This window comes from Portunus trituberculatus, chromosome 17 (genome assembly GCF_017591435.1).
Source record: "Portunus trituberculatus isolate SZX2019 chromosome 17, ASM1759143v1, whole genome shotgun sequence".
NCBI classification, from domain to species: domain Eukaryota; kingdom Metazoa; phylum Arthropoda; class Malacostraca; order Decapoda; family Portunidae; genus Portunus; species Portunus trituberculatus.
This window is the reverse complement of record NC_059271.1, coordinates 187,501-206,084: the sequence shown is the minus strand read 5'-3', so window position 1 is coordinate 206,084 and position 18,584 is coordinate 187,501. Positions and strand designations below refer to the sequence as shown.

Sequence of the window (18,584 nt, the reverse complement as noted above, 5' to 3'; positions counted from 1 at the left end):
CTTTTAATGTCATATTCTTCTCTCAGGATTAGTTTCTCATTATCCACTTGATCCATTCCGTTAATCAATTTATAAACTTGTATCAGATCCCCTCTCTCTCTTCTCTGTTCCAGGATTGGTAGATCCATAGCTTTTAGTCTCTCCTCATATGTCATCCCTTTAAATTCTGGAACCATTCTTGTAGCCATTTTTTGCAGTCTCTCCAATTTCCTTATGTGTTTCTTTTTATGGGGGTCCACACAACTCCTGCATATTCCAATCTAGGTCTTATTTAGTACTTATCAATTTCTTCATCATTTCTTTGTCCATATAGTGAAATGCTAATCCAATATTCCTTAGCAAATTATACGTCTCTCTGAAAATTCTATCAATATGGCTTACCGGTTGATTGTTTTCTTCCACTGTCACTCCCAAGTCCTTTTCCTTTTTTACTTTTTCTAGTTCTACTCCATCTCCCATCTTATAGATTTCCCCTGGTCGTCTTTCACTTTTTCTCATTTCCATGACATGGCTTTTGTCCACATTGAATTCCATCTCCCATTTTTTACTCCATTTCCAGATCTTCTTTAAGTCTTCCTGTAGTATTTCACAATCCTCTTTTTGACTCTGCACAGTTTCACATCGTCCGCAAACAGATTTATGTAGCTGTTCACTCCTTCTGGCATGTCGTTTATGTATACAAGAAAAAGTATTGGCGCCAATACTGACCCCTGTGGCACTCCGCTGTCTACTGTTCTCCACTTGGACTTCATATCTTTAACTATCATCCTTATTTCTCTCCCCTTCAAGTAATTTTTCATCCATCTCAATGTGCTTCCTTTTAAGCCACCCTTCTCCTCTAACTTCCATAGTAATCTTTCATGTGGCACTTTATCAAACGCCTTTTTTAAATCTAAACAAATACAGTCAATCCATCCCTCTCTCTCTTGTACTTTATCAACTATTCTAGAGTAGAAACTCAATAAATTTGTTACACATGACCAACCTTTTCTAAAACCAAATTGGCTATTTGATAATAATTTGTTGTCTTCAAGGAACTCGATCCATTGTTTCTTTATTATTCTTTCACACATCTTGCATATTACACTAGTGAGTGATACCAGTCTGTAATTTAAAGGTTCTTCCTTCCTTCTGTTCTTATATATGGGAACCACCTCAGCTCTTTTCCACTCCACTGGTACTGTTCCATTTTCTATTGAGCATTTTATGTTTTTTTTTTTTATACCATGTGGACTATTCATGGGAGTTTATGGGCTACTTTTTACCTCCTATCTCAAAGCCCACCCGCTCTTTTCTCAGTGATTCAACCTACACTCGGACCGTGGACAGGATTCTGAGAAGATCCCAAAGCACGCATGGTTCCACTGTATATAGGACTTGCTAGTTCTTCCCTACATTCTTTCAGTATTCTGCCTGAGACTTCATCCAGTCCCATTGCCTTTTCCTCATCCAGTTCTGTCATCAACTTTTTTATTTCAAGCTTGGTTACTTTAATTTCTTTCATATGGACAGTCTCTCTATTACCCTGTGGTCTTTCAAATTTGGATTCCTTAGTAAAGACCTCCTGAAATTTACTATTTAACAGTTCTGCCATACTTTTTGGGTCTTCCACCATTCCGTTCTCTCCTTTTAACCTTTTTATTGTTTCTCTTTGTCTTATTTTTCCATTTATGAATCTGTAGAACAATTTTGGTTGTTCCTTACATTTTTTGACAATGTCCTTTTCATAGTTCCTTTCTTCTTCCTTTCTCACCTTAGCATATTCATTTCTTGCTGTTTTGAAGTTTTCCTTATTTTCTGGATTTCTATTTCTTCTCCACCTTTTCCATGCTCCATCTCGTTTCTCCTTTGCCCGACCACATCTTGCATTAAACCAATCTTTCTTTCCTTCTTCTTTAGGTCTATATTTCGAGACATATTCCTTGACTCCTGTTTTGTATATTTCCAAAAATAAGTTATATTTCTCTTGAACCGTTTCTGAGTTTTCCATCTTCTCCCAGTTTACGTTTTTAAAATAGCTCTTAAGGTTCTCAATCTCAATATCAGCCTTTCTGTAATTTAATCAGTCTCCTTTGTATGATTCATCTCTATCTTCCTTTCCTTCTTCTATATCCATTTCTAATATTATATGGTCACTCTTTCCCAATGGGCACTTATATCTTATGTCATCGTTAATTTGTATATCCCTTATAAAAACTAGGTCTAATCTTGCCGGCTCATCGTTTTCTCTGAATCTTGTGTTTTCCTTTACTCTTTGGACCATCAAATTATCTATCATTAGGTTCAGGAATCTATCTCCCCAGGCTTCTTCCCCCATACCATTTTTATAATTTTCCCAGTCTACCTCCTTACAGTTGAAATCTCCTACTAATATCACTTTTCTCCTTTCTTTAATGTTCTTGTAAGACTCCTTATTGTGTCATTTATCTTGTCTTTATATTCTTGATTAGTCCATGAATTTGTTTTTGGTGGCACATATGTTCCAATGATTGTTAACTCCTTTTTATTAATATGTATCTTAATGTACAGTATTTCTGATTTTCCTTCCCCACACTCCACTTGATTTACCACCATCTCTTTCCTTAACATTATCATGACTCCTCCACCTCCTTTACCCACTCTATCTCTCCTCCATATATTATACCTTTTATCTATGCCTATTTTTATTGCTTCATTTAACTTTGTTTCCACCAGGCATACAATATCTGGTTCTTCTTTCTTTATGTAATCTCTTAATTCTAATTTACCAGATAAAATCCCATCTAAGTTTGTATACATCATTTTTAATCTCTTGTTCTTATCATTTTTAGTTAAACTTGTTCCATTTTTTTCTCTTTCTTCTCTTTTATATACCATTTCCTTATCCTGTCTTCTATAGTTCTCCAAAAAAATGCCTTCTTCTCCTCCTCTGATCTTCCATTATTTTTTTCTGTTGCTTCTGCCACCAGTTCGTTGTGTCTCTTCCTTTCCTCTTTGTTTCTATTTTTCTTTATATTATATATATATATATATATATATATATATATATATATATATATATATATATATATATATATATATATATATATATATATATATATATATATTTTATTTATATTTATTTTTTTTATATTATATATATATATTTTTTATATATATATTATTTTATATATATTATATATATATATATATATTTTTTTATTTATATTTTTATTTATATATATTATTATATTTTTTTTATATTATATATATCTTCTTTGCAACCTTCTGTTTCTCTGAGTTTTGTTTTTCTATATAGTACTTCTTCTGTTGCTGCTTGTGATTTTAGTAATATCTTAATTGGTCTCACTGTTCTCTCTTGATATGGTCCCATTCTATGGATTTCTTCTACTTCTTCTTCTATGTTCTGTCTATCCTCGTCATTTAGATGTTTTAGTAGGTCTTTTACTGATTTCATTTCGTCCTTTTCCCTTCTTGGTCTATATTTAACATTTTTTTCTTTCAGTCCAAAAATAATTACACTCTTTATTTTCTGCAATTTCTCTTACTAAATTTTCTTTTTTCTTCAGGAGTCCTATCATTTTGTTTGTCATATTTTCATCTCTTTCTTTTAACTGTTCTTGAAATACTTCCTGAAATGATTCCTTGTCTTTCTTATCTTGGATTCTCCATGCCTGTACTTCTTTTTTAATCACGTCTTGTACTCTTTCTTCTTCTTTGTTAACTAGATCTTTCAGCTTCTCTTTTCCTTCCTCGGCTTTACTGAGTCCTTCTTCCATCAATTTCTTGTAGTTAGCTAATTCAACTTTTAATTCTTCATTTTCTGTTCTTAGCCTAATTTTGTTTTCTTCCACTCTTTTTATCCTTTCTTTCAATTTCTGGAGCTCTTTATCCTGTTCTTCATTCTCTTTCATTCCCATGCTCTCCTTTATCAATTTATCTAATTTACATTCGATAGTCAACACTCTATCAAATAGTGAAGTATGCGCCGTATCAAAGCCTTCGAATGCTCTTTCTCCCTCACCAACATAGTCATCATTAGCTTTCATTCTTTCCTGTGTCTCATACCTGCATTTAGGTGGAATCTCTTTCTCACTCATGATTTTGTAACATTGTATTCATGAAAAGTCCACACTACACTCGCCCAGACAGACCACTGCAAACCCAAACAAAGGTAGTGAAGATCAGCTGATTCTCGGGAGCGACAGCATTGCGTCCTTCCTCGACTGCGTCTCTCTCTCTCTCGTGTGTGTGTGTGTGTGTGTGTGTGTGTATGTATTTACCTAGTTGTATTTACCTAGTTGTAGTTTTACAGGGCCTGGGCTTTATGCTCGTGTGGCCCCGTCTCCATATCTACACTTATCCAATCTTACTTTAAAAGTGTGCACACTCGTTGCAGACACTACTTCTTCATCTAAACTGTTCTACGTCTCAATACATCTCTGCGGGAAACTATTTTTTAATATCTCTCAGACATCTTCCTTTCTCAGCTTTTTACTATGCGATCTTGTGCTTCGATGTCATATTCTTCTCTCAGGATCAGTTTCTCATTATCCACTTGGTCCATTCCGTTGATCAATTTATAAACTTGTATCAGGTCTCCTCTCTCCTTCTTTGTTCCAGGGTTGGTAGATCCATAGCCTTTAGTCTCTCCTCATATGTCATCCCTTCAAATTCTGGAACCATTCTTGTAGCCATTTTTGTAGCCTCTCAATTTCCTTATGTGTTTCTTTTATGAGGGGTCCACACTACTCCTGCATATTCCAATCTGGGTCTTATTATAGTACTTATCAATTTCTTCATCATTTCTTTGTCCATGTAGTGAAATGCTACTCCAATATTCCTTAGCAAATTATGTTTCTCTAAAAATTCTATCAATATGGCTTACTGGTTGATTGTTTTCTTCCATCGTCACTCCTAAGTCCTTTTCCTTTTTGACTTTCTCCAGTTCTACTCCATCTCCCATCTTATAGATTCCCACAGGTCGTCTTTCACTCTTTCCCATTTCCATGACATGGCTTTTGTTCACATTGAATTCCATTTCCCACTTCTTACTCCATTCCCAGATCTTATTTAGGTCTTCTTGCAGTATTTCACAATCCTCCTTTTGCTTTATAACTCTGCACAGTTTTGTATCGTCTGCAAACAATTTTATGTAGCTGTTCACTCCTTCTGGCATGTCGTTAATATAAATGAGGAAAAGTATTGGTGCCAATACTGACCCCTGTGGCACTCCGCTTTCTACTGCTCTCCACTTGACTTCATATCTTTAACTACCGTCCTTATTTCTCTCCCCCTCAAATAATTTTCTATCCATCTCAATGTGCTTCCTTTTAAGCCACCCTTCTCCTCTAACTTCCACAGTAATCTTGCATGTGGCACTTTGTCAAACGCCTTTTTTAAATCCAAATAAATGCAGTCAACCCATCCCTCTCTCTCTTGTACTCTATCAACTATTCTAGAATAGAAACTCAATAAATTAGTTACACAAGACCGTCCTTTTCTAAAACCAAATTGGCTATTTGATATTAATTTGTTGTCTTCGAGGAACTCGATCCATTGTTTCTTTATTATTCTTTCACACATCTTGCATATTACACTAGTTAGTGATACCTGTCTGTAATTTAAAGGTTCTTCCTTCTTCCACTCTTATATATGGGAACCTACTCAGCTCTTTTCCATTCTACTGGCACTGTTCCATTTTCTATTGAGCATTTTATGATGTATATAGGACTTGCTAGTTCTTCCCTACATTCTTTCAGTATTCTGCCTGAGACTTCATCCGGTCCCATTGCCTTCTCTTCATCCAGTTTCTTCATTAACTCTTTTATTTCAAGCTTGGTTACTTTAATCTCTTTCATATAGATTGTCTCTCTATTACTCTGTGGCCTCTCAAATTTGGATTCCTTAGTAAAGACCTCCTGGAATTTTTTATTTAATAGTTCTGCCATACTTTTTGGGTCTTCCACCATCCTGTTCTCTCCTTTTAACCTTTCTATTGTTTCTTTTGCCTAATTTTTCCATTTATGAATCTATAGAACAATTTTGGTTGCTCCTTACATTTTTCGACAATGTCTTTTTCGAAGTTCTTTTCCTCTTCCTTCCTCACCTTAACATATTCATTTCTCGCTGCCTTGAAGTTTTCCTTATTTGCTGGATTCTATTTCTCCTCCACCTTTTCCATGCTCCATCTCTTTTCTCCTTTGCCTTGGCACACCTTGCATTAAACCAATCTTTCTTTCCTTCTTCTTTAGGTCTATATTTTGGGACATATTCCCTGACTCCTGTTTTGTATATTTCCAAAAATAAGTTATATTTGTCTTGCATTGTCTCTGAGTTTTCCATCTCCTCCCAGTCTACATTTTTAAAATAGTTCTTGAGATTCTCAATATCAGCCTTTCTGTAATTTAATCGGTCTCCTTTGTATGAATCGTCTCTATCTTCCTTTCCCTCTTCTATATCTATTTCTAATATTGCATGGTCACTCTTTCCCAATGGGCACTTATATCTTATATCATCATTCATTTGTATACCCCTTGTAAAAACTAGGTCCAATCTCACCGGCTCGTCATTTCCTCTGAATCTTGTGCATTCCTTTACTCTCTGGTCCATCATATTGTCTATCATTAGGTTCAAGAATCTTTCTCCCCAGGCTTCTTCCCCCATACCACTTTCATAATTTTCCCAGTCCACTTCTTTACAGTTGAAATCTCCTACTAATATCACTTTTCTCCTTTCTTTAACGATTCTCATTAGACTCCTTATTGTGTCATCTATCATGTCTTTATATTCTTGATTGGTCCATGAATTTGGTGGCACATATGTTACAATGATTGTTATCTCTTTTTTATTAATATGCATCTTAATATACAATACTTCTGCTTTTCCTTCCCCACATTCCATTTCATTTATCACTATCTCTTTCCTTAACATAATCATGACTCCTCCTCCTCCTTTACCCACTCTGTCTCTTCTCCATACATTATACCTATTGTCCAAGTCTATTTTGATTGCCTTATTTAGTTTTGTTTCAGCCAGGCATACAATATCTGGATTTTCTTTCCTTATGTAATCTCTTAATTCTAATTTACTTGATAAAACCCCATCTATGTCCGTATACATCATGTGTGTGTGTGTGTATTTACCTAATTGTATTTACCTAATTGTAACATACGGGAAAAGAGCTATGCTCGTGTTGTCCCGTCTCCATATCTATTAATGTCCAGCTTTTTCTTAAAATCATGAATATTCCTTGCGTTGACCACTTCCACGTCTAAACTATTCCATGCTTCCACCCTTCTATGAGGGAAGCTATATTTTTCACATCTCTCCTATAAGTGGCCATTTTAGTTTTTTCCCATGCCCTCTCGACATTCTTCCATTCCACATACACAGATCTTCCCTATCCATTTTTCCATGCCAATCATCACTCTGTATATTGCTATCAGGTCTCCCTTTCTCTTCTGTTTTCCAGGGTTGGAAGTTGCATTCTTTTCAGTCTGTCTTCATAAGTCAAATCTCTTAAGTCAGGCACCATTTTGTTGCAGCCCTCTGTACTTTCTCTAGTTTCCTTATGTGTTTCTTTAAGTTCGAGCCCACTGTATTGTTGCATATTCAAGCCTCGGTCTTATCATTGCAGTAATTATTTTCTTCATCATTTCTTCATCTAAATATACGAACGCCACTCTTATGTTCCTCAATAAGTTCAATACTTCTCCAATTATTTTGTTTATATGTCTCTCTGGCGATAGGTCATTGGTAATTGTCACCCCAAGGTCTTTTTCTTCATGACTGGTTTTATGTCTTCATTTCCTATCTTGTACATACTCCTGATTCTTCTTTCACTCTTGCCAAACTCTATTTTCTTGCATTTTGTCGTGTTGAACTCCATTTGCCATGTACAGCTCCATTTCCATATTCTGTCCAAGTCTTCCTGGAGTAGTTCGCAATCTTTGTCACATCTCACTTTTCTTAACAATTTTGCATCGTCTGCAAATAGGCTCACATAACTGGACACCCCATCCACCATGTCATTTATGTAGACTGCGAACATTACTGGTGCCAACACTGATCCCTGTGGAACTCCACTCTCCACCAATCCCCATTCTGATGGTCTGTCCTTAATTATTGTTCTCATTTCTCTTCCTACCAAAAGTCTTCCATCCATTTTAGTAAACTGCCATGCACTCCTCCTACCATTTCAAGTTTCCAGATCAGTCTCTGGTGTGGTACCTTATCAAAGGCCTTTTTTAAATCCAGATATATTCCATCAGCCCAACCATCTCTTTCCTGTATTACATCTATCACCCTCGAATAGTAACATATCAGGTTTGTCGTGCATGAACGCCCTTTCCTAAAACCAAATTGACACTCACAAAGTATGTCATTTTTCTCCAAGAAGTCTGTCCATCTATTCTTCACCACCCTCTCACACATCTTAGCTACCACACTTGTAAGTGACACTGGTCTATAGTTCAATGGGTCTCTTGTTACCTGATTTATAGATTGGGACAATGTTAGCTCTTTTCCAGTCTTGGGGCACTACACCTTCCCTTAATGAGGCATCAATTACTTCACAAACTTTTTCTGCCAATTGCTCCCTGCATTCTCTTAAAATCCATCCTGATACCCCATCAGGTCCCACAGCTTTTCTCACTTCTAAACTCCCCATCATGTTCTTGATCTCCTCCACAGTTACTTGAAACTCCTTCATAATCCCTTTCTGTTCCATTACCAGTGGTTTGTCAAAAGCAGTCTCCTTTGTGAATACCTTCCGAAAGCATCCATTCATAGCCTCTGCCATTTCCCTGGGATCTTCACTGTATACTCCATTTACTTCTAAACTTTCAATACTTTCTCTATTTTTGATGTTGTTGTTCACATGTCTGTAAAAAGCCTTGGTTGGTCTTTACATTTATCAATTATATCCTTTTCTTGTTTCTTTCTTTCTTCTCTTCTAATCAACACATATTCATTTCTTGCTCTTTTGTAACTTTCCCACTGCTTAATCCGTCTTTTCCTTCTCCACCTCTTCCATGCATCCTCTTTTCTTGTTCTAGCCTTTTCACATCTATCGTTAAACCAGTCCTGCTTTCCAACTTCTATGTTGTCTTATTGGTACAAATTTTTCTCACCTTCTTTGTATATTTTATAAATTCCTTCCACTTTTCATTTGCTCCTTAGCACTCTTGAATTTCATCCAATTTGTCTCTTGAAAGAATTTCTTTAGGTTTCCAAAATCTGTCTTGGCATAATTCCATCTTCCCACTTTATATTCTTCATTTCTTCTAGATTTCTCTTCGTCTATCACCTTGAACTCCAAAACTGCATGATCACTCTTTGCTAAAGGGCACTCCACCCTCATCTCCTCAATGACCATTGGCTCTGTACTAAAGACCAAGTCCAGTCTTGACGATGCTCCCTCTCCTCCAAACCTAGTATCTTCTTTGTGTGTGTGTGTGTGTGTGTGTGTGTGTGTGTGTGTGTACATATACATATAAGATCTTTTTATATATCTACATACACTTTCTTGAGCCTGTCTTCTCTGTCTTCAAGGTTTAGAAGTGCATCTTTCTTTCCATCCTTCCTCTCAAAGATTGGCTTCAGCACCCAGCTAGCCAGAATGCCATCCATCACTTTAATGTTGGATTGGGCCTTCTGAACACGGTTTTCCAAATTGCTTACAGTGTCACGTAAATTTGTAATATAATCCCATACACCTAAAAGAAAAAAAATTAAAGCAATTGGAGAAAATTAGTAATATGTACAGGTGGAAAACTGCACAATTATTAACATTATTAATATTATCTATTTTAAAAACATGTCTTTATATTTCATGGTATCCAGTTGCAGTATTTCAGGGATGACGAAGATGTAAATTTTGGGCTTCTGAAAGTGATAAACATGTTATAATGAATTAGCACTCAAAGTCTCATAAAACTTAGATTTAGCAATAACCTTATGCAAAAATTAATTGCCTTATTGTGTAACTCTACTTACAAAGCATATGCAAATTTATGCTATTCCACTCAATCCTTCTAACATCTCACCCTCTGAGTTCCATGTCAGATCAGACTCAGCCTTCAGAATACTTGTATCAATATCTTCCATTTCTTTGCGAATCAAATTGAATTCCACATCATTAGTGTTGGTCTTGATGTGGTTGTACCTGAAAAGCAATATTTTTGTGGGGTAGGACGAATATTCCCTCTCTCTCTCTCTCTCTCTCTCTCTCTCTCTCTCTCTCTCTCTCTCTCTCTCTCTTTCCTTATCTTTCTATCTATTTACCTCTATCTATCCATCAATCCATCTATCAATATCTATGCCTACATGTGCACATATCTAGTTATCTTTTTTTACATTCATATCTGCATGCATTCCCTGAAAACAAACTAAATCTAATCCCCAACTTTTAGGCATAAAGCAATAACAAAATTGCTCAACTTTGAGATGTGGTACACACCAGTCAGCCACCAGTTGTAAGTTTGCAGTGTACTTCCTGAAAGTTTCTCGTCGCTCTGCTAGTTCAGCTCCCTCTTTTAATACCACACCCACAACCCACACATACTTTAGTTCCTGTAGTGCCCGAACAAGCTGTGTGGAGCAAGAGATTGTCAGGTAAATCTCACTTCAAACCTAAATTCATTGCAATATCTCATCATAACATACTAGAAATAGATGCATCTCTACATGGAACAAAATTGGTGCACATAAATATTTTCTTATGCTGCACAAGCCACTTCACTTATGGAAGGAGAGCATCTGCAGGTATTGATTATAACATAGACCAAAGTACCTCAGCACTGAAGTTGACCGCAATGGTGGAATCATGTCGACGTTGGAGGAGTGGCTGGCTGAGAGCAGGGGTGTAGTCAGCACCTGCAACATTTTGCCATTCAGCCACCACCTTATCAATGTATTCCTGAACATCATTAGCAACTTCTTGCCACTGCCGCTGCAGAACCATTCCATCTTCACTGCTTACAAATCTGTAATTAAAGGAAATAATGTGATTTTTTAAAATAAAATGATCATATAATTTCATTCAAACACATACTAAAACATAATCCAACACTAATGTGTACATTTTACATAGACATGCAAAGGTCAGAGTGAGTGTATACGAGAAATAAAGTTGACTTACGGGTGATTAAGCTGACAGAATGATTGCATGTTGCCCGCCACACGGTCCCGCACCTCTTTCAAACACTTCAGCTTGCCCACCACAGGAGGAAAGTAACGGTGAAGCAAACTGCAGTCCCTCAGCTCCTGTCTTTCATTTCTTTGTTCTTCTCCTTCAAGTGCCACATCTTCCTCTTCTGTCTTTGTCTCATCTTGTTGCATATCATTGCCCTCTCCATTCTGCCACCGTTCAAAGAGTTCCTAAAGAAATCAAATAAAAGGCATATAACAACCATTGCAATAAACTCTCAACAAAAGCAATCAGGCAAACAATTAATCTTTTAACTAACTGAGATTAATCCAATAAGAAACATAGCATATTGTGAAGGTGGTTACGTATTTAAAAGGATATTATTACAACTAACTTGCCTTGGCTGTATCAATTTCTTGCTTCAAGAGGTGAATAAGGTGTGGGAGGCAGTTGGTGTACTCAGCCTGGATTATAGGCCGTTCCAGGATGCTTCCTAGCAACTCCACTACCTGAAGGAATAAAGAAAAATTAATTATAAAATATATTTGAGGCTGCATCATGACCATCCTGACAAAGAACTTCCAGATTACAAAGAGTGTAACTTACTCTAATCTAGGATAGTCACTGCAGAAACATCCCTTCCACTAGTACAGTACATGCACCAATTCTTGCACACACGCCCCGGTAGCTCAGTGGTTAGAGCACTGGCTTCACAAGCCAGAGGACCGGGGTTCGATTCCCCAGCCGGGTGGAGATATTTGGGTGTGTCTCCTTTCACGTGAAGCCCCTGTTCACCTAGCAGTGAGTAGGTACAGGATGTAAATCGAGTTGTGACCTTGTTGTCCCGGTGTGTGGTGTGTGCCTGGTCTCAGGCCTATCCGAAGATCGGAAATAATGAGCTCTGAGCTTGTTCCGTAGGGTAACGTCTGGCTGTCTCGTCAGAGACTGCAGCAGATCAAACAGTGAAACACACACTCACTCTCTCTCTCTCTCTCTCTCTCTCTCTCTCTCTCTCACTTTGTACTCCTCTATTCTGCAAGAAGCCTTTCCTCTAATAGCTATGGCACCTGTCAGGCTGTTTCACTGTCACAGATACTCTTTGTCATCTCACTTTCATCCATTTAATTTTTTTACGTTCTTTCAATTTTCCTTTCCTCCTTCACGAATAAATCCTAATCATTATCATCATCATCATTCTCATCACTTTCTTGCCTTGAAATATGCCTCAGGACTCTGGCTCTCCTGCAGTGCATTCTTCACAATGAGGCTGAGACGCTGCTCAAGTTCGGTTACTTTCTTCTTGAAATGTTGGTGTCCCTCATTGAAGGCATCCTCAGCGGGGTCCAAACAGTCGTAGGTCAGGATGGAGAATGCTGTGTACGCCTCATTGAACTCACTGATTTTCAAATTTCATATATATATAAATATATATATTAGTACATATTTTTTTTTAAACTAGTAGCTATTGGTCTGCGTATTAATGGGTGGGTTTGTTAATATCTTAAAGGACCTTAGTCTTCAATTCAATGCTGACCTCTAAAATTTGTGAAATACTTGTTAGATATTTTTTATATGGATATACATGTATTATTTCAATAGAAGAGGAGGAAGAGGAGGAGGAGGAGGAGGAGGAGTCACCTCACCTGTACACAGATGATATATTTGCTCCAAGGACTTTTCCCTTAGGTCCACCAAATTCTACTTTCTCTATCTTCAGAAATTCTTTTGCTACATCAAATATTTCCTGTAAGAAGATAATAATGAACATTACATATTGACTCAAAGCTCTAAATATAAAGAAACTGTGTGTGTGTGTGTGTGTGTGTGTGTGTGTGTGTGTGTGTGTGTGTGTGTGTGTGTGTGTGTGTGTGTGTGTGTATTTACCTAATTGTATTTACCTAATTGTAACATACGGGAAAAGAGCTATGCTCGTGTTGTCCCGTCTCCATATCTATTAATGTCCAGCTTTTTCTTAAAATCATGAATATTCCTTGCGTTGACCACTTCCACGTCTAAACTATTCCATGCTTCCACCCTTCTATGAGGGAAGCTATATTTTTTCACATCTCTCCTATAAGTGGCCATTTTAGTTTTTCCCATGCCCTCTCGACATTCTTTCATTCCACATACACAGATCTTCCCTATCCATTTTTCCATGCCAATCATCACTCTGTATATTGCTATCAGGTCTCCCCTTTCTCTTCTGTTTTCCAGGGTCGGAAGTTGCATTCTTTTCAGTCTGTCTTCATAAGTCAAATCTCTTAAGTCAGGCACCATTTTTGTTGCAGCCCTCTGTACTTTCTCTAGTTTCCTTATGTGTTTCTTTAAGTTCGAGCCCACTGTATTGTTGCATATTCAAGCCTCGGTCTTATCATTGCAGTAATTATTTTCTTCATCATTTCTTCATCTAAATATCTGAACGCCACTCTTATGTTCCTCAATAAGTTCAATACTTCTCCAATTATTTTGTTTATATGTCTCTCTGGCGATAGGTCATTGGTAATTGTCACCCCAAGGTCTTTTTCTTCATGACTGGTTTTATGTCTTCATTTCCTATCTTGTACATACTCCTGATTCTTCTTTCACTCTTGCCAAACTCTATTTTCTTGCATTTTGTCGTGTTGAACTCCATTTGCCATGTACAGCTCCATTTCCATATTCTGTCCAAGTCTTCCTGGAGTAGTTCGCAATCTTTGTCACATCTCACTTTTCTTAACAATTTTGCATCATCTGCAAATAGGCTCACATAACTGGACACCCCATCCACCATGTCATTTATGTAGACCGCGAACATTACTGGTGCCAACACTGATCCCTGTGGAACTCCACTCTCCACCAAGCCCCATTCTGATGGTCTGTCCTTAATTATTGTTCTCATTTCTCTTCCTACCAAAAGTCTTCCATCCATTTTAGTAAACTGCCATGCACTCCTCCTACCATTTCAAGTTTCCAGATCAGTCTCCGGTGTGGTACCTTATCAAAGGCCTTTTTTAAATCCAGATATATTCCATCAGCCCAACCATCTCTTTCCTGTATTACATCTATCACCCTCGAATAGTAACATATCAGGTTTGTCGTGCATGAACGCCCTTTTCTAAAACCAAATTGACACTCACAAAGTATGTCATTTTTCTCCAAGAAGTCTGTCCATCTATTCTTCACCACCCTCTCACACATCTTAGCTACCACACTTGTAAGTGACACTGGTCTATAGTTCAATGGGTCTCTCTTGTTACCTGATTTATAGATTGGGACAATGTTAGCTCTTTTCCAGTCTTGGGGCACTACACCTTCCCTTAATGAGGCATCAATTACTTCACAAACTTTTTCTGCCAGTTGCTCCCTGCATTCTCTTAAAATCCATCCTGATACCCCATCAGGTCCCACAGCTTTTCTCACTTCTAAACTCCCCATCATATTCTTGATCTCCTCCACAGTTACTTGAAACTCCTTCATAATCCCTTTCTGTTCCATTACCAGTGGTTTGTCAAAAGCAGTCTCCTTTGTGAATACCTTCCGAAAGCATCCATTCATAGCCTCTGCCATTTCCTGGGATCTTCACTGCATACTCCATTTACTTCTAAACTTTCAATACTTTCTCTATTTTTGATGTTGTTGTTCACATGTCTGTAAAAAGCCTTGGTTGGTCTTTACATTTATCAATTATATCCTTTTCTTGTTTCTTTCTTTCTTCTCTTCTAATCAACACATATTCATTTCTTGCTCTTTTGTAACTTTCCCACTGCTTAATCCGTCTTTTCCTTCTCCACCTCTTCCATGCATCCTCTTTTCTTGTTCTAGCCTTTTCACATCTATCGTTAAACCAGTCCTGCTTTCCAACTTCTCTATGTTGTCTTATTGGTACAAATTTTTCTCACCTTCTTTGTATATTTTATAAATTCCTTCCACTTTTCATTTGCTCCTTAGCACTCTTGAATTTCATCCAATTTGTCTCTTGAAAGAATTTCTTTAGGTTTCCAAAATCTGTCTTGGCATAATTCCATCTTCCCACTTTATATTCTTCATTTCTTCTAGATTTCTCTTCATCTATCACCTTGAACTCCAAAACTGCATGATCACTCTTTGCTAAAGGGCACTCCACCCTCATCTCCTCAATGACCATTGGCTCTGTACTAAAGACCAAGTCCAGTCTTGACGATGCTCCCTCTCCTCCAAACCTAGTATCTTCTTTGACCCACTGAGTTAACACATTTTCCATTGCCAGTGTCAATAGTGTATTTCCCCATGTTGTCTCTGATCCTTCCATTGACCAGTCCTCCCAACACACCTGTGTGTGTGTGTGTGTGTGTGTGTATTTACCTAGTTGTATTTACCTAGTTGTATTTACCTAGTTGTATTGTACAGGGTTCAAGCAGGGCTCATAGTGTCCTGTCTCCATGTATCCATTTATCCTGTTTTTCTTTAACGTTATGCACATTATGTACTGTAACAACTTCGTCATTCAATGCATTTCACTTTTCTACTGTTCTATGTGGAAAACTGTAATTTTCAATATCCTTCATACACTGCCTCATCCTAATCTTCTTTACATGTCTTCTTGTCCTTCTAGATTCCAGCACCGGGTTTTCCTTGTCTATCTTTTCAATGCCATTTACTATTTTATACATTGTTACTAGGTCACCGTATGTGTGTGTGTGTGTATTTACCTAATTGTATTTACCTAATTGTAACATACGGGAAAAGAGCTATGCTCGTGTTGTCCCGTCTCCATATCTATTAATGTCCAGCTTTTCCTTAAAATCATGAATATTCCTTGCGTTGACCACTTCCACGTCTAAACTATTCCATGCTTCCACCCTTCTATGAGGGAAGCTATATTTTTTCACATCTCTCCTATAAGTGGCCATTTTAGTTTTTCCCATGCCCTCTCGACATTCTTTCATTCCACATACACAGATCTTCCCTATCCATTTTTCCATGCCAATCATCACTCTGTATATTGCTATCAGGTCTCCCCTTTCTCTTCTGTTTTCCAGGGTCGGAAGTTGCATTCTTTTCAGTCTGTCTTCATAAGTCAAATCTCTTAAGTCAGGCACCATTTTGTTGCAGCCCTCTGTACTTTCTCTAGTTTCCTTATGTGTTTCTTTAAGTTCGAGCCCACTGTATTGTTGCATATTCAAGCCTCGGTCTTATCATTGCAGTAATTATTTTCTTCATCATTTCTTCATCTAAATATACGAACGCCACTCTTATGTTCCTCAATAAGTTCAATACTTCTCCAATTATTTTGTTTATATGTCTCTCTGGCGATAGGTCATTGGTAATTGTCACCCCAAGGTCTTTTCTTCATGACTGGTTTTATGTCTTCATTTCCTATCTTGTACATACTCCTGATTCTTCTTTCACTCTTGCCAAACTCTATTTTCTTGCATTTTGTCGTGTTGAACTCCATTTGCCATGTACAGCTCCATTTCCATATTCTGTCCAAGTCTTCCTGGAGTAGTTCGCAATCTTTGTCACATCTCACTTTTCTTAACAATTTTGCATCGTCTGCAAATAGGCTCACATAACTGGACACCCCATCCACCATGTCATTTATGTAGACCGCGAACATTACTGGTGCCAACACTGATCCCTGTGGAACTCCACTCTCCACCAAGCCCCATTCTGATGGTCTGTCCTTAATTATTGTTCTCATTTCTCTTCCTACCAAAAAGTCTTCCATCCATTTTAGTAAACTGCCATGCACTCCTCCTACCATTTCAAGTTTCCAGATCAGTCTCCGGTGTGGTACCTTATCAAAGGCCTTTTTTAAATCCAGATATAGTGTGTGTGTGTGTGTGTGTGTGTGTGTGTGTGTGTGTGTGTGTGTGTGTGTGTGTGTGTGCATCTGTCTGTCTGTAAGTCAAGGCCCTTTAGAAAGAGAAACATTGCTATAAACACAAAAACACACATTTCAAAGGTTCTTATGATAAGCAGCCTTATAATGCATGAAGTTCATCATGAGCTAGAAAGAAAAAAATTACTTAATTATATCCATAAAAAATATGATCTTTGTTAGAATATGATATAATTTTTAAAGTTACTTAGTTAACAAAGTTTGAGATCACTTCCTTGCCTTGATGTTGGCAAGACGCTCCAGAAATTGGTCCATCCTAGAGAAGGCATGGGTGGGATGGAACTCCCAGGAACGTTGCCTCTCACCCTCAGGAAAGTAATTCTCCACTTTGGCTCTGTGCTCCTCAAAGATCTCTCTGAGGAAGTGGATGAGTCAATTTATGTAATAGTTTTCTTCTCATATGAAATTATAATTTGACATGAATCTATGAGTCACATATAAAGAGTCTGCTAAGTATGAAATGCATAACTGCTTCATTCTATCACAGCCTGAAAAAGAATCATGCAAAACTATAAATGACACAATTCAATGAACCTAGTATTAGGATAGCACATGTGGGCATAACAAGCAGTTTCTGCAAATGAATGTCTATGCATGTGATGAGAGAGTTCTACACGTTGCATGCCTGTGAATGAAGAGATCCATGGAAGTCATCTCACTGGCCCTTTTATCTCATCTGGCAGAGCTATAACATCCATGCAAAATTCTGAATGTAACTAATTCATTATTGTGTATATACTGCAAATAAAACAATTTCCCAGCCTTGCCTGAGTAATGCTCTTTAGTAAAACACAACCTTTTGAAGGTAACACCACTGCTGACTTTCACCACTAAGCAGATCCTAATTAAGCAAAGTTATGCATACCTAAACTTTCTGAGAACAGAGACACATGTGTTGATTTTTTGTAGAGGCTCTGTTGTCTCAGCCTGGAATCCTACAGTACCTATGAAGAGCTGACCCTGAGGAAAAATAATGTCAATATAATATGAATTCATACACCAACCACACTGTCAAGAGGAAAAATTTGAGATTAATCTAAGATATAAAAATAATTATGGAATTAAAATGTATGAACAATCTCTGGCTAGGAAAAATGTAGGATGTTGATATCAATATCTGTATACCAGGATAGAGGTAGCTATCGAAGACAAAGCATTGTGCCCTGTCTCACTGTACAAATGACAATACAGTAAAGGGAAGTTTTCAGCCCCTTTGCCTCATCCTTTACAAGCTATGTCTTGCAATACATAGTAGAGAGCATAGTAACACCATTTCCCAGTCTGGCTAAGAGTAAACAGCCAGCCAGATAATTTCAAAGACCTTAAGGAATTCAGACACTCAAACAGAATCACAGACTTTTGTAATTGCTTTGAAGCAGAGGAGGAATGAACAAAGAGTTTAAAACTATGCCTCATAATAAATATCATTATATCAAAACAATGTGGAGAGATGTACTGGAACTTACCATGCTAATGAGCAAGTTTGTAATTTCTTTGAACAGCGTTACAATCCGATCTGGTTTCCTGTAGGGAGGACAAGCAGCCCAAAGGAGGCAAATGCAATGCACCAGAGGAGGGAGGATGGGTGGCGCA

The 18,584-nt window shown here is 37.4% G+C and overlaps 1 protein-coding gene across 1 annotated transcript in view; it reads right to left on the bottom strand.

The window, feature by feature from the left end:
- LOC123505166 (dynein beta chain, ciliary-like) overlaps positions 1-18,584 on the bottom strand; it is a 116,262-nt gene that overhangs the window by 94,165 nt on the left and 3,513 nt on the right. Inside the window, exons 6-16 of the mRNA XM_045256326.1 lie at positions 18,458-18,584; positions 17,857-17,951; positions 17,211-17,346; positions 12,775-12,875; positions 12,344-12,527; positions 11,530-11,640; positions 11,123-11,361; positions 10,775-10,967; positions 10,442-10,572; positions 10,029-10,147; positions 9,503-9,698 (exon numbers count right to left, since the gene is read on the bottom strand). The exon at positions 18,458-18,584 is cut by the window's right edge and continues 85 nt beyond it. Coding sequence (XP_045112261.1) covers positions 9,503-9,698; positions 10,029-10,147; positions 10,442-10,572; positions 10,775-10,967; positions 11,123-11,361; positions 11,530-11,640; positions 12,344-12,527; positions 12,775-12,875; positions 17,211-17,346; positions 17,857-17,951; positions 18,458-18,584 — 1,632 coding nt within the window. The remainder of the gene's footprint in view (positions 1-9,502; positions 9,699-10,028; positions 10,148-10,441; positions 10,573-10,774; positions 10,968-11,122; positions 11,362-11,529; positions 11,641-12,343; positions 12,528-12,774; positions 12,876-17,210; positions 17,347-17,856; positions 17,952-18,457) is intronic.